Consider the following 13,085-nt stretch of genomic DNA (forward strand, 5'->3'; position numbering starts at 1 on the left):
TGGCATCCCTAACCAAAGCAATCGAGTCCCTTCAGGCTCCGGCTGGGGTCCGAGACAGCAGTTCATCTGTCTTAGAGAGAGTTTCGGATTCTCAGGGGCCTGCGGCCTGCAGGGGCTGCGCTCACTCTAGACAGACGCGGGAGAAGCGAAATCTCACAGCGTCTCCCGGGCCATCAGGTGCATCAGCATCCTGGAGTTCTGCCTCTCGCTCTCCTTCCCCAGCGGAAAGCGGGGAACTCAATTCAGACTATGATTCAGAGGGGTCCCTTAATTTAGAGTCTCCTGGATATCAGGAGTCAGTAGATAGCCTGATTGAGGCTGTCAATCAGACCCTGGGAATAGAGGACGAACCCATTTTACCCTCGGATCACAAGGTTTCTTTTAAGCGGGCCAGACTATCTCATAGGGTGTTCTCTTCTCACCCCGAGTTTGAGGACCTGGTTCAGCAAAACCGGGAACACCCAGATAAACGCTTTTCAGGGCAAAAGGCCTTGAAAGCAAGATACCCTTTTTCTCCTGAGCTACATAGTAAGTGGGCGGAATCTCCTTCTGTAGATCCGCCGGTGTCCCGCTTAGCCTCTAATACTCTGTTATCCCTCCCCAACGGCTCTTCTATTAAGGATCCCACGGATCATCTTATAGAAAGTTTGGCTCGTTCTGTCTTTGAGTCTTCAAGTTCAGCCCTTTTTCCCTCTTTTGGGGCAACTTGGGTTGCTAAAGCCATGATGTCTTGGTCAGAATCTCTGACAAAGGCTCTGCAAGAGAGAGACTTGCCAGCGGAGTTGACATAAATGTCAAGTCAGATAACCCTTGCTGGAAGCTATCTGATTAATGCATCCTTAGATGCAGCAGACTGTGCTGCTTCTGCAGCGGCAAATGCAATTGCCATTAGAAGGGCTCTCTGGTTAAGAACTTGGCGGGCAGACTCTACCTCTAAGAAATCTCTCACAACCCTCATCAGGGGGGTCGCTTATTCGGAGAGAAGCTGGATCAGCTTATTTCTGATACCACAGGGGGGAAGAGCAATTTTCTCCCACAGCAGAGGGTTAGACAGCCAATTCGGCGTCAATTTCAGGCCCGTTTCAAGCCCTTTCGCAGTACCAGATGGACCCCAACGTCAGGTTCTGCTGCGCAGGTTCGACCCAATCTGGACAGAGACAATCGGATCTCCTATAGAGCCAACCCGGGGGGAAGAATACGTTCCCAGCCGCCTAGATCCAGGGGGTCCAGGGCTCAAAGGTTCTCAGCCAAGTGACTGGAGGCATCCTCGGATTGCCACCGACAGAGTAGGCGGGCGCCTACTTTTGTTTCACCAGGTCTGGCTCCAGTCAATTCACGACAAGTGGGTGGGAGAGCTCGTGTCCGCAGGGTACAAAATAGAGCTGGTTTGCCAACCCCAACAACAGTTCCTCCCATCCCGTCTTCCCGGGTCCGAGTCCCGGCGTCAAGCCCTGTTCAATTCTATAGATTCCCTTCGTCTCCGCGGGGTCATCACTCCTATTCCAAGGGAAGAGAGAATTCAGGGGTTCTATTCCAACCTATTTATAGTACCCAAAAAGGACGGATCAGTGAGGCCCATTCTAGATCTCAAACACTTAAACAGGTTCGTCAAAATTCGTCACTTTCGAATGGAATCTCTCCGGTCAGTCATTGCATCAATGGAAAAGGGGGAGTTCTTGGCCTCGGTAGACATTCAGGATGCCTACCTGCATATTCCCATTTTTCCTGCTCATCAAAGGTTTCTCCGGTTTGCTATAAACAACTTACACTTCCAGTTCACGGCTTTACCCTTCGGGCTGGCCTCCGCCCCCAGGGTGTTCACAAAGGTCATGTCTACCGTGGTGTCCATTCTGCACTCCCGAGGCATAGTAGTGTTGCCATATTTAGACGACCTTCTCATCAAAGGGCCGACCTTTCAGGCCTGCGAGGAGAATGTCAGCATTTCTCTAGACACTCTCTCTCGTCTAGGTTGGCTAGTGAATTTAAAAAAGTCATCCCTGGTACCATCCCGGAGAATCTCATTTCTGGGGATAATTTTTGACACTTCTCAAGCCCTCTCGATCCTGCCTCAGGACAAGGTCCTAGCCCTTCGGCGAGAGGTGAGGATCCTTCGGCAACCGTGCTTTCATACAATCCGGTCCTGCATGAGGGTCTTAGGAAGGATGGTGGCAACAATAGAAGCAGTACCATTTGCTCAGCTTCATCTTTGGCCTCTCCAGCATGCACTTTTAGCAGCATGGGACAAGAATCCATCCTCCCTCAACCTCCGGTTCCGGTTGTCTCTCCAGGTCAGGCAGGCTCTTTCATGGTGGATAAACAACCCGTCCCTTCTAAACGGGAAACCCTTCCCTCCAACCAATTGGCTTGTGGTTACAACGGATGCCAGTCTCCTAGGTTGGGGAGCAGTGTTCTTTCACCACACTGCTCAGGGGCGCTGGTCCTCCCCAGAGTCAGCTCTTCCTATCAATCTCTTGGAGATTCGGGCAGTTCGATTGGCTTTACAATATTTCCATCATCTTCTGGCGGGTCGCCCTGTCTGGATTCAATCGGACAATGCCACAGCCTTGGCATACATAAATCATCAGGGGGGCACCCGCAGCTACGTGGCCATGCAGGAAGTAAAGCAAATTCTGTGCTGGGCCGAGAGAAATCACTCTGTGATTTCGGCAGTCCACATTCCGGGCGAGGAGCACTGGGCGGTGGACTTCCTCAGTCGGCAGGGTCTGGCTTCTGGGGAATGGTCTCTCCATCTCGAGGTGTTTCAGCAAATATGCCATCTATGGGGGACTCTGGACGTGGATCTAATGGCGTCCGGGTGGAATGCCAAGGTACCCAGATTCGTCGCCCGGTATCGAGATCCACAGGCAATCGCCGTGGATGCACTAGTTCTGACCTGGAGCCAGTTTCATCTCCCATATCTGTTTCCCCCTCTGGCACTGCTCCCAAAAGTAATCAAGAAAATCAAGTCAGAAAGAGTGCCAGCTGTTGTGAATTCCGTTCTTGGACTCCCTCCTGTGGTCATGAATGGTACTTCAGTGAGTTCTGTCTTTGGACTCCCTCTGGTGGCTTTGAGTGGTACTGCTGATCCTTGAGGTTGCTTTCCCAGCTGCCCTCGTTATCGCTAGGCTGGCTTCTCTATTTAACTCCACTCAGATCGTTGCCTCATGCCTGCTGTCAATGTTTCAGTACTGGTTCAGATCTCTCTTGGATTTCTCTGATGACCTGACTGTTCCAACAGAAGCTAAGTCCCTGCTAGCGTATTTGTTGTTTATTGCGTTCTGAATATATTGCTTAGTACTTGCTAAGTTCTGTCCAGCTTGCTATCATGATGTTCCCTTGCTAGCTGGAAGCTCTGGGGTGCAGAGTGGCACCTCCACACTGTGAGTCGGTATGGGGAGTCCTTTTGCTTACTCTGCGTGGTTTTTTGTAGTCTTTTGTGCTGACCGCATAGATCCCTTTTCTATCCTCTGACTGTTTAGTGAAATCTGGCCTCCTTTGCTAAAACCTGTTTCATTCCTGTGTTTGTGACTTTCCTCTTAACTCACCGTCAATATATGTGGGGGTCTGCCTTTACCTTTGGGGAATTTCTCTGAGGCAAGGTAAGGCTTATTTTCCTATCTTTAGGGGTAGTTAGCTCTTAGGCTGTGAAGAGGCGTCTAGGGAGAGTTAGGTACGCTCCACGGCTATTTCTAGTGTTTGTGTGATAGGATTAGTGATGCGGTCAGCAGAGCTCCCACTTCCCAGAGCTCGTCCCGATTTCTAGTTTAACCATCAGGTCTTTCTGGGTGCACCTAACCACCAGGCCCATAACAGCCAGCTATTCTGGTCGCCCGCGATTGGCCGCGGCGGTCGTGGTACGCCTTCTCGCCAGAGCTCCGTGGCGGCTCCCCGACCGTCCAGATCTTCTATCTCAAGGGCCGATTTACCACCAGAACTCAGGGGTCCTACATTTGACGGCCTGGCCGTTGAATCTTGTGTGTTAACTCAGGCCGGGTTCTCCCAAGAGGTGGCTGATACCATGATCAGTGCCCGAAAAAACGTTTCGGCTCGGATTTATTATCACACTTGGAAGGTTTTTCTTTCATGGTGCAGAGAGCGAGGGTTGCCTCCTCTGCGTTTTTTCCGTTCCAAATATTCTTGCCTTTCTCCAGGCAGGCCTGAATCCAGGGCTGGCTCCAAGTGCTCTTAAGAGGCAGATTTCAGCCTTATCGGTCCTTTTTCAGCGTAGGATTGCTACTAACCTACAGGTAAAGACCTTTTTTCAGGGAGTCGCTCATAAGGTCCCTCCTTATCAAACTCCTTTGGAAGCATGGGACCTTAATTTGGTCTTAAGGGCTTTACAGGATGTTCCTTTCGAACCTCTTCAGGAGGTTTCCTTAACTTTCCTTTCCTGGAAGGTCGTATTCTTAGTGGCCATAACTTCCATAAGGCGGGTATCAGAGCTGGCAGCCCTTTCCTGTCGTGCCCCTTTTTTACGGTTCAATCAGGATAAGGTGGTGCTCAGACCAGCGCCCTCCTTTTTGCTGAAGGTTGTTTCTTCGTTCCACATTAACGAGGATATAGTTCTTCCCTCTTTTTGTCCAGCACCGACGCACCGTGTGGAAAAAGCTCTCTATACGTTGGACCTAGTGAGAGCACTGAGGAGGTACATTTCTCGAACAGCTCCCTTTCGACAGATGGATGCTCTGTTTGTCCTCCCAGAGGGTTGCAGGAAGGGATTCGCGGCCTCGAAATCTACCTTGGCCAGGTGGATACGTTCAGCTATTCAGGAGGCCTACCGCGCCAAGGGCATGACAGTCCCGGCTGGAATCAAAGCCCACTCCACTAGAGCAGTGGGGGCTTCCTGGGCGATTCGGCACCAGGCCTCAGCAGAACAGGTTTGCAGAGCCGCGACTTGGTCTAGTCTCCATACCTTTGCCAAACATTACAATGTCCATTCCCAGATCTCTGCAGATTCAAATCTGGGTAGGAGGATTCTTCAGGCAGCAGTAACGCACTTATGATGACAGCTGCTTGGATAATTATAACCTGTGAGTTAATTCCCCACCCAGGGACTGCTTTAGGACATCCCACTGTCCTGTATCCCCCAATGAGGCGAAGGAGAAATAGGGATTTTTGTGTTAATCACCGTAAAATCCTTTTCTCCGAGACGCTCATTGGGGGACACAGCTCCCTCCCTGGTAGCCTGATGGCTGCTTTTGATTCTGAATTTTATCAGGCAGTAGGTCTTTTCTAGACATAAGTTTTCTGTATTTATGCTGCTATACTGTTCCTCGTTTTTTGTTCTTCTACTGCTTTTGCACCAAACTGGATTCTCTGGTAGCCAGTGTCGGGGTGTATACAACGGAGGAGGAGCTAAACTTTTTTTATGTTTACTTAGTGTCAGCCTCCTGGCGGCAGAAGCATACACCCACTGTCCTGTGTCCCCCAATGAGCGTCTCGGAGAAAAGGATTTTACGGTGAGTAACACAAAAATCCCTATTTCAACAGGACAATGACCCCAAACACACCTCCAGACTGTAAGGGCTATTGACCAAGAATGAGAGTGATGGGGTGCTACGCCAGATGACCTGGCCTCCACAGTCACCAGACCTGAACCCAATCGAGATGGTTTGGGGTGAGCTGGACCGCAGAGTGAAGGCAAAAGTCCCAACAAGTGCTAAGCATCTCTGGGAACTCCTTCAAGATTGTTGGAAGACCATTTCCGGTGACTACCTCTTGAAGCTCATCAAGAGAATGCCAAGAGTGTGCAAAGCAGTCATCAAAGCAAAAGTTGGCTACTTTGAAGAACCTAGAATATAAGACATATTTTTAATTGTTTTACACTTTTTTGTTAAGTATATAATTCCACATGTGTTAATTCATAGTTTTGATGCCTTCAGTGTGATTTTACAATTTTCATAGTCATGAAAATACAGAAAAATCTTTAAACGAGAAGGTGTGTCCAAACTTTTGGTCTGTACTGTATATTTTATATAATTTTTATATATAATCTAATAGAAAATATTTTAATTTAGTAATAAAAGTGAAAAGGCAATACAAATAATACACTATTTTATGTGCCGTATACGGTAAAGGTATAGTGAGCACACGCTGAACGAGTCTCATTATCTAGTGACAGAATATAATTTTTAACAAGCTGATGAAAACGAATGACTAGCAGACTTCTTACTCCTGTCTATACGTTTGTTTTATCTTCTGCCGTGATCGTTACCGTTTCCCCTCCAGCACACCTATTACAGCAGGACTGTGGTGTTGCGTCTTCTTGAGAAAAGATATAAATCTTTGGTGAGTATTATTATGTAGCTTCTTGGAAACCTCTAAAACAAGTGACCTGACCTCTCTTCTGGTGGCTTCCACTATGTAAGGCTGGTTTCACACTTGCGTTTTTTGCCGCTGCGTTTTAGCGCTAAAAAACGCATGCCTTTTTTTTTCTATACTTAACATTAAAAACGCATGCTTTTTTTGCATGCGTTTTGCCGCCTTTTGACAACGCATGCGTTTTTTTTATGCTTGCGTTTTGTTGCAGAAATGCAACCTGTAGTAATTTTTTGCGGCGTTTTTTCGCGGAAAAAAAACGTATTGCTGTCTATGTAAACGCATGCGTTTTTAAGCACATGCGTTTGTTTGCATTAAAAACGCATGCGTTTTTATAGAAAAAAACAAGAATACACACTTATAAGCCACCCCCCACCATCAAGGTGATAAAGGGATCCAAACCCTAACCCTAACCCTAGGTATCCTAACCCTACCCCTAACCCTACCCCTAACCCTAGGGATCCTAACCCTAACCCTAGGTATCCTAACCCTACCCCTAACCCTAGGGATCCTAACCCTACCCCTAACCCTAGGGATCCTAACCCTACCCCTAACCCTAACCCTAGCTATTTCTATTTATAGTGGGTTTTCTTGTTGATTTTGATGATTGGCAGCTGTCACACACTTCTCAGCATGCGTTTCAAAAACGCAAACGCAGGAAAAAACGCATGTAAACGCGGCAAAACGCCGCGTTTTTTTTCTGCATGCAAAAACGCATGCGTCTAAAAAACGCAGCGTTTGCACGCGTTTACATGCGTTTTTTCACCACATGCGTTTTTTTTTTTAAAACGCTGCGTTTTTAAACGCAAATGTGAAACCAGCCTTACATGTATATATGATTTTTATTTTTTTTAAATGGCCACAAAATATGTTCGATGAGAAAGACGCGTCAGGGAACTCACAGCATTTTAGTGAAGCATTTTCTGCTTCAAAAACGACGCGGATAGGCCGGAGCCTAAAAGGTTCTGTGTGAACGTTCCCTTAGGAGTCTTGGGGAATATTCAAATAGAACTTTTTTATATGAATTTTATAGATTTTTATTTTACAGATGTGCTGAAAAACAAAACAAAACCCCAAAAGAAATGTACCGTATATACTCGAGTATAAGCCGACCCGAGTATAAGCCGACCCCCCTAATTTTGCCACAAAAAAACTGGGAAAACTTATTGACTCGAGTATAAGCCTAGGGGGGAAAATGCAGCAGCTACCGGTAAATGTCAAAAGTAATAATAGATACCAATAAAAGTAAAATTAATTGAGACATCAGTAGGTTAAGTGTCTTTGAATATCCATATTGAATCAGGAGCCCCATATAATGCTCCATACTGTTCATTATGGCCCCATAAGATGTTCCATATTAAAATATGCCCCATATAATCCTGCATAAAGGTTAATAAAGGCCCCATAAGATGCTACATAGACACATTTGCCCAATATAATGCTGCACAAATGCTGATTATGGCCCCATAAGATGCTCTATAAAGATATTTGCCCCTTAAAGTGCTGCACAAACGTTATGGCCCTATAAGATGCTCCATACAGACACTTGCCCCATATGCCGTAGTGCCCTACAAACGTTAATTATGGCCCCATACAGACACTTGCCCCATATAGTGCTGCACAAACGTTATGGCCCCATGTAGTGCTGCAGAAACGTTGTGGCCCCATATAGTGCTGCAGGAATGTTATGGCCCCATATAGTGCTGCAGAAACGTTGTGGCCCCATATAGTGCTGCAGGAATGTTATGGCCCCATATAGTGCTGCAGGAATGTTATGGCCCCATATAGTGCTCCAGGAACGTTATGGCCCCATATAGTGCTGCAGGAATGTTATGGCCCCATATAGTGCTACAGGAATGTTATGGCCCCATATAGTGCTGCAGGAACGTTATGGCCCCCATATAGTGCTGCAGGAATGTTATGGCCTCATATAGTGCTGCAGGAATGTTATGGCCCCATATAGTGCTGCAGGAATGTTATGGCCCCATATAGTGCTGCAGGAATGTTATGGCCCCATATAGTGCTGCAGGAATGTTATGGCCCCATATAGTGCTGCAGGAATGTTATGGCCCCATATAGTGCTGCAGGAATGTTATGGCCCCATATAGTGCTGCAGGAATGTTATGGCCCCATATAGTGCTGCAGGAATGTTATGGCCCCATATAGTGCTGCAGGAACGTTATGGCCCCATATAGTGCCGCAGGAACGTTATGGCCCCCATATAGTGCCGCAGGAATGTTATGACCCCATATAGTGCTGCAGGAACGTTATGGCCCCATATAGTGCTGCAGGAATGTTATGGCCCCATATAGTGCTGCAGGAATGTTATGGCCCCATATAGTGCTGCAGGAATGTTATGGCCCCATATAGTGCCGCAGGAACGTTATGGCCCCATATAGTGCTGCAGGAACGTTATGGCCCCATATAGTGCTCCAGGAATGTTATGGCCCCATATAGTGCTCCAGGAACGTTATGGCCCCATATAGTGCTGCAGGAATGTTATGGCCACATATAGTGCTGCAGGAATGTTATGGCCCCATATAGTGCTGCAGGAACGTTATGGCCCCATAGATGCTCCATACAGACACTTGCCCCATTTGCTGCGATAAAATAAATAAATCACATACTCACCTCTCCGTCGCTCAGGCCCCCGCACTTTCAATAGTCACCTCTCCTCGTTCTGTCTCCAGCACTGACGTTCAGCAGAGGGCGCGCACTGACCACGTCACCGCGCCCTCTGACCTCAGCGTCACTGCTGGAGACAGATCGGCGCCCGGAACGAGGAGCAGGTGACTATCGCGCAGCGCTGCGCTCCCCTCCCCGTATACTCACCTGGTCCTGCCGCGGTCCATTCCCTGCTTCCCCGACGCCGCAGCGCTTCATCCTGTACTCAGCGGTCACATGGTCCCGCTGATTACAGTAATGAATAGGCGGCTCCACCCCTATGGGAGGTGGAGCCGAATATTCATTTACTGTAATGAGCGGGACCATGTGACCGCTGATTACAGGAAGAAGCTGAAGCTGCTGCTGCCGGCGCCGGGGAAGCAGGGACCACGCCTGGACTAGGTGAGTATTTTTAGACAGCCCCCGCTCCCCCTCCCCTGCCGACCCCCGGTATGACTCGAGTATAAGCCGAGAGGGGCAATTTCAAAGCTGAAAAATTCGGCTTATACTCGAGTATATACGGTATGTGAAAATATCCTTATGAGTTTTCTCTGTTCCAAAAAGGCTTTGAAAACTCTTCCTATCTATATCCATTGTTTGTTCCGAAGAGCTTCTGCCTGCTCAAAAAAACTGCATGCTACTTTGAAGTGGATTCTGATGAAATCTGTTCCAGCCTAGGTTCTTTCAAATCAAAAGACTGCAAAAATGCTTCAGGAAAGAAAAACTCCTGTTTGTGGTGCACTCCACGAAGAGAGAGTTTAAAGAAGCAGTCCAATGAAAGTTTTTATCCTCTTAATATATTGCAATTATCATATTATATGGCACTGTGTACTTACAATTGCTCATTTTGCCTTTCTATCCAGTTAATTATTATTCTTATTATTATTTATTGTTATAGCGCCATTTATTCCATGGCGCTTTACATGTGAGGAGGGGTATACATAATAAAAACAAGTACAATAATCTTAAACAATACAAGTCATAACTGGTACAGGAGGAGAGAGGACCCTGCCTGCGAAGGCTCACAGTCTACAAGGGATTAGTGAGAATACAGTAGGTGAGGGTAGAGCTGGTCATGCAGCGGTTTGGTCGATCGGTGGTTACTGCAGGTTGTAGGCTTGTCGGAAGAGGTGGGTCTTCTCTTTTCTCTGCTGTATGTAGAAACAGGAAGTCTCTTGCCCCTGCAGAAATCATTCTCCTCTCCAACTCCTGGCCCAGCTACTCCCTCCGCCCCCCGGCCAGTGACTTTTGCAGTGACTGATGACTCATACAGGGAAAATTGACCTCCTGTTTCTCCATAGAGGTTATAAGGACTCAGCCAGTCAGTTTTTAATCATGCAACGTCATAGACCTAATGGAAAACAGAACGATTAGCTGAATAGAAAGGCAAAATGAGCAATTGTAAGTACACAGTGCTGTATAATTTGATGGCTGCAATATATTAAGAGGATAAAATTTCTGATGGGAGGAGGGCTTCTTTAACCTGGTATTTGTTATACTGTCTTCTAGATAATTGCAGCCATAGAACAGTGTTTTGCATATTATGAGTCATCACAGTCAGGAGCTGATGAAAACACTAAAACATCATCTTCCCAGCCATATCCAGGTCAGTATAATATGTATATATGTTTTTCTTTTTGGCACTCATGATAATAACCTCTACAGATTTCACACTGACTACTGAGGCTGTTTTAGACTCCTATATTTCCTGTCCATTCAATAAGCAAGGCTGCATTTCATCAGAGGCACCAGTCACACCTGACCTTGCTCCCCCTACTTTCATTATGACCTTTTTACACTCACATTAGACACTTCAGTGCAAGAGATAGAGCAGGGATCTGAACACTGTGGCTAATGTACATGTGCTATTTCCTGAACCAATAGGAAGTTAGAGTCTAAAAATGCCCCAGGGGTCAGTTGTAAGATTGTAACATTTCTATTTTTTTATTTTTAATACAGGCTGTGAAATGTAAAAAAAACAAACAAAAAAAACAAACATGTAACACAACAACTTGATTTAAACAATAGGTCATTTTCTGATGGTGGGAAGCTAAATTCTGATTCTCTGTCAAGCAGTGTCCTCACGTTGTAAACACTCCTGAGGGATCTGCTGGGCATCTGAAGACGTAGTTTTATAGAGTGCACCATGGGCGGACATACCACCTGGTCAACTGGTGCGGCTGCATTGGGGCCCGGAGGCTCTGGGGGGCCCCTGCAGGGCAGCTAATAATGAGGGCAATCTGAGCAGTTTATCCGGCTTCGGGGGGCCCTTGGCCAGATTGCCCTCATGTGCGACAGGCAGGGAGCAATCCCTGCAGCTCCTCTGCCTGCTAGAGAAAATGGCAGTGGAGCGGAGCTGCAGGGAATGGATCTGTCCTGCTTCCTGCCCGCGCTTCCTGTCTCACACAGCAGAATTACATCGTCATTCAGCGCCGCGGCTGTGCGAGACAGGAAGCTGCCGGTGATGGGGCGGCTTCAGGATACCGTGCGCAGAGGTGAGGCAAGGTGTGTATATGTGTGTGTATGTATGTATGTATGCAGAGAGGTGAATGGTGCTGTGTGTGTCTGTGTGTGTGTTTGGGTGGAGGAGAGGGCAATGATGGGGCAGAAGGCAATGATTGGGTTGACAGAGAGGGCAATGATGGGGGTGATGGGGCAGAAGGCAATGATTGGGTTGATGGAGAGGGCAATGATGGGGGTGATGGGGCAGAAGGCAATGATTGGGTTGACGGAGAGGGCAATGATAGGGGTGGTGGGGGAGAAAGCAATGATGGGGTGGTGGGGGAAGAGGAAATGATGAGGTGGTGAATGGGCAATAATGGGGGTGGTGGTAATGAGGAAATGATAGAGGTGGTGTAATGGGCAATGATGGGGGTGGTGGGGAAAAAGACAATGATGGTGGTGGTGGAAAGGGCAATGATGGGGATGGTGGGGGGAGGAGGAAATGATGGAGGTCATGGAATGGGTAATGATGTGGGTGGTGGGGGAGAAAGCAGTGATGGGGGTGGTGGGGAGGAGGAAATGATAGAGGTGGTGTAATGGGCAGTGATGGGGGTGGTGGGGAAAAAGACGATGATGGTGGTGGAAAGGGCAATGATGGGGATGGTGGGGGAGGAGGAAATGATGGAGGTCTGGAATGGGTAATGATGTGGGTGGTGGGGGAGAAAGCAATGATGGGGGTGGTGGGGAGGAGGAAATGATGGAGGTGGTGAATGAGCAATAATAGGGGTGGTGGGGAGGAGGAAATGATAGAGGTGGTGTAATGGGCAATGATGGGGGTGGTGGGGAAAAAGACAATGACGGTTGTGGTGGAAAGGGCAATGATGGGGATGGTGGGGGAGGAGGAAATGATGGAGGTCGTGGAATGGGTAATGATGTGGGTGGTGGGGGAGAAGGCAATGATGATGGCATTGGAAAGGACAATGATGGGGTGGTGGTGATGGAGGTGGTGGAATGGGTAATGATGGGGTTGGTGGGGGGAAAAGGCAATGATGGTGGTGGTGGAAAGGGCAATGATGGGGATGGTGGGGGAGGAGGAAATGATGGAGGTGTTGGAATGGGTAATGATGGGGTGGTGAGGGAGAAGGCAGTGATGGTGGCAGTGGAAAGGACAATGATGGTGGTGGTGGGGAGAAGGCAATGATGAAGGTGGTGAAGAGGGCAATCATGGGGGTGGGGGAGAGGGCAATAATGGCATGCGGGGGGAGGAGGATAATGAGGGGTGTGGGGGATCGGGATGGGAGGAAGAGGGATTTATAATGGATTTAGGAACATGGGGAGGTGGAGGAAGACGTTATCAATTATTACAGTATGTCTAACACAGTCCCTTAGTATAAAGTGTACTCACTTATTATGTATAGCACAGTCCCTTAGTGTAAAGTGTACGCTCATTTTCATTATATGGTAAAACTTACCTGGCAATATGATTCTCCAGGTCAGTATGAGTACACCGATACCAAACATGTATACTTTTTTTGTTACTTAAGTAGTGGAAATTTTTTTTGAAAGTTGTATGAAAATATTTCTTTGTGTTTGTCGCCATTTTCCGGATCTGTAGCGTTTTCAGTTTTCAGGATGTGGCACTGTGTTAAGCCTTATTTTTT

The 13,085-nt window shown here is 47.6% G+C and overlaps 1 protein-coding gene across 1 annotated transcript in view; it reads left to right on the forward strand.

The window, feature by feature from the left end:
* The window catches only part of TBC1D32 (TBC1 domain family member 32), a 151,283-nt gene that overhangs the window by 41,458 nt on the left and 96,740 nt on the right, over positions 1–13,085 (forward strand). The window contains exons 11-12 of the mRNA XM_077295932.1: positions 6,229–6,288; positions 10,492–10,588. Of these exons, the coding sequence (XP_077152047.1) occupies positions 6,229–6,288; positions 10,492–10,588 (157 nt within the window). The remainder of the gene's footprint in view (positions 1–6,228; positions 6,289–10,491; positions 10,589–13,085) is intronic.

This window comes from Ranitomeya variabilis, chromosome 3, assembly GCF_051348905.1.
Source record: "Ranitomeya variabilis isolate aRanVar5 chromosome 3, aRanVar5.hap1, whole genome shotgun sequence".
Lineage (NCBI taxonomy): Eukaryota > Metazoa > Chordata > Amphibia > Anura > Dendrobatidae > Ranitomeya > Ranitomeya variabilis.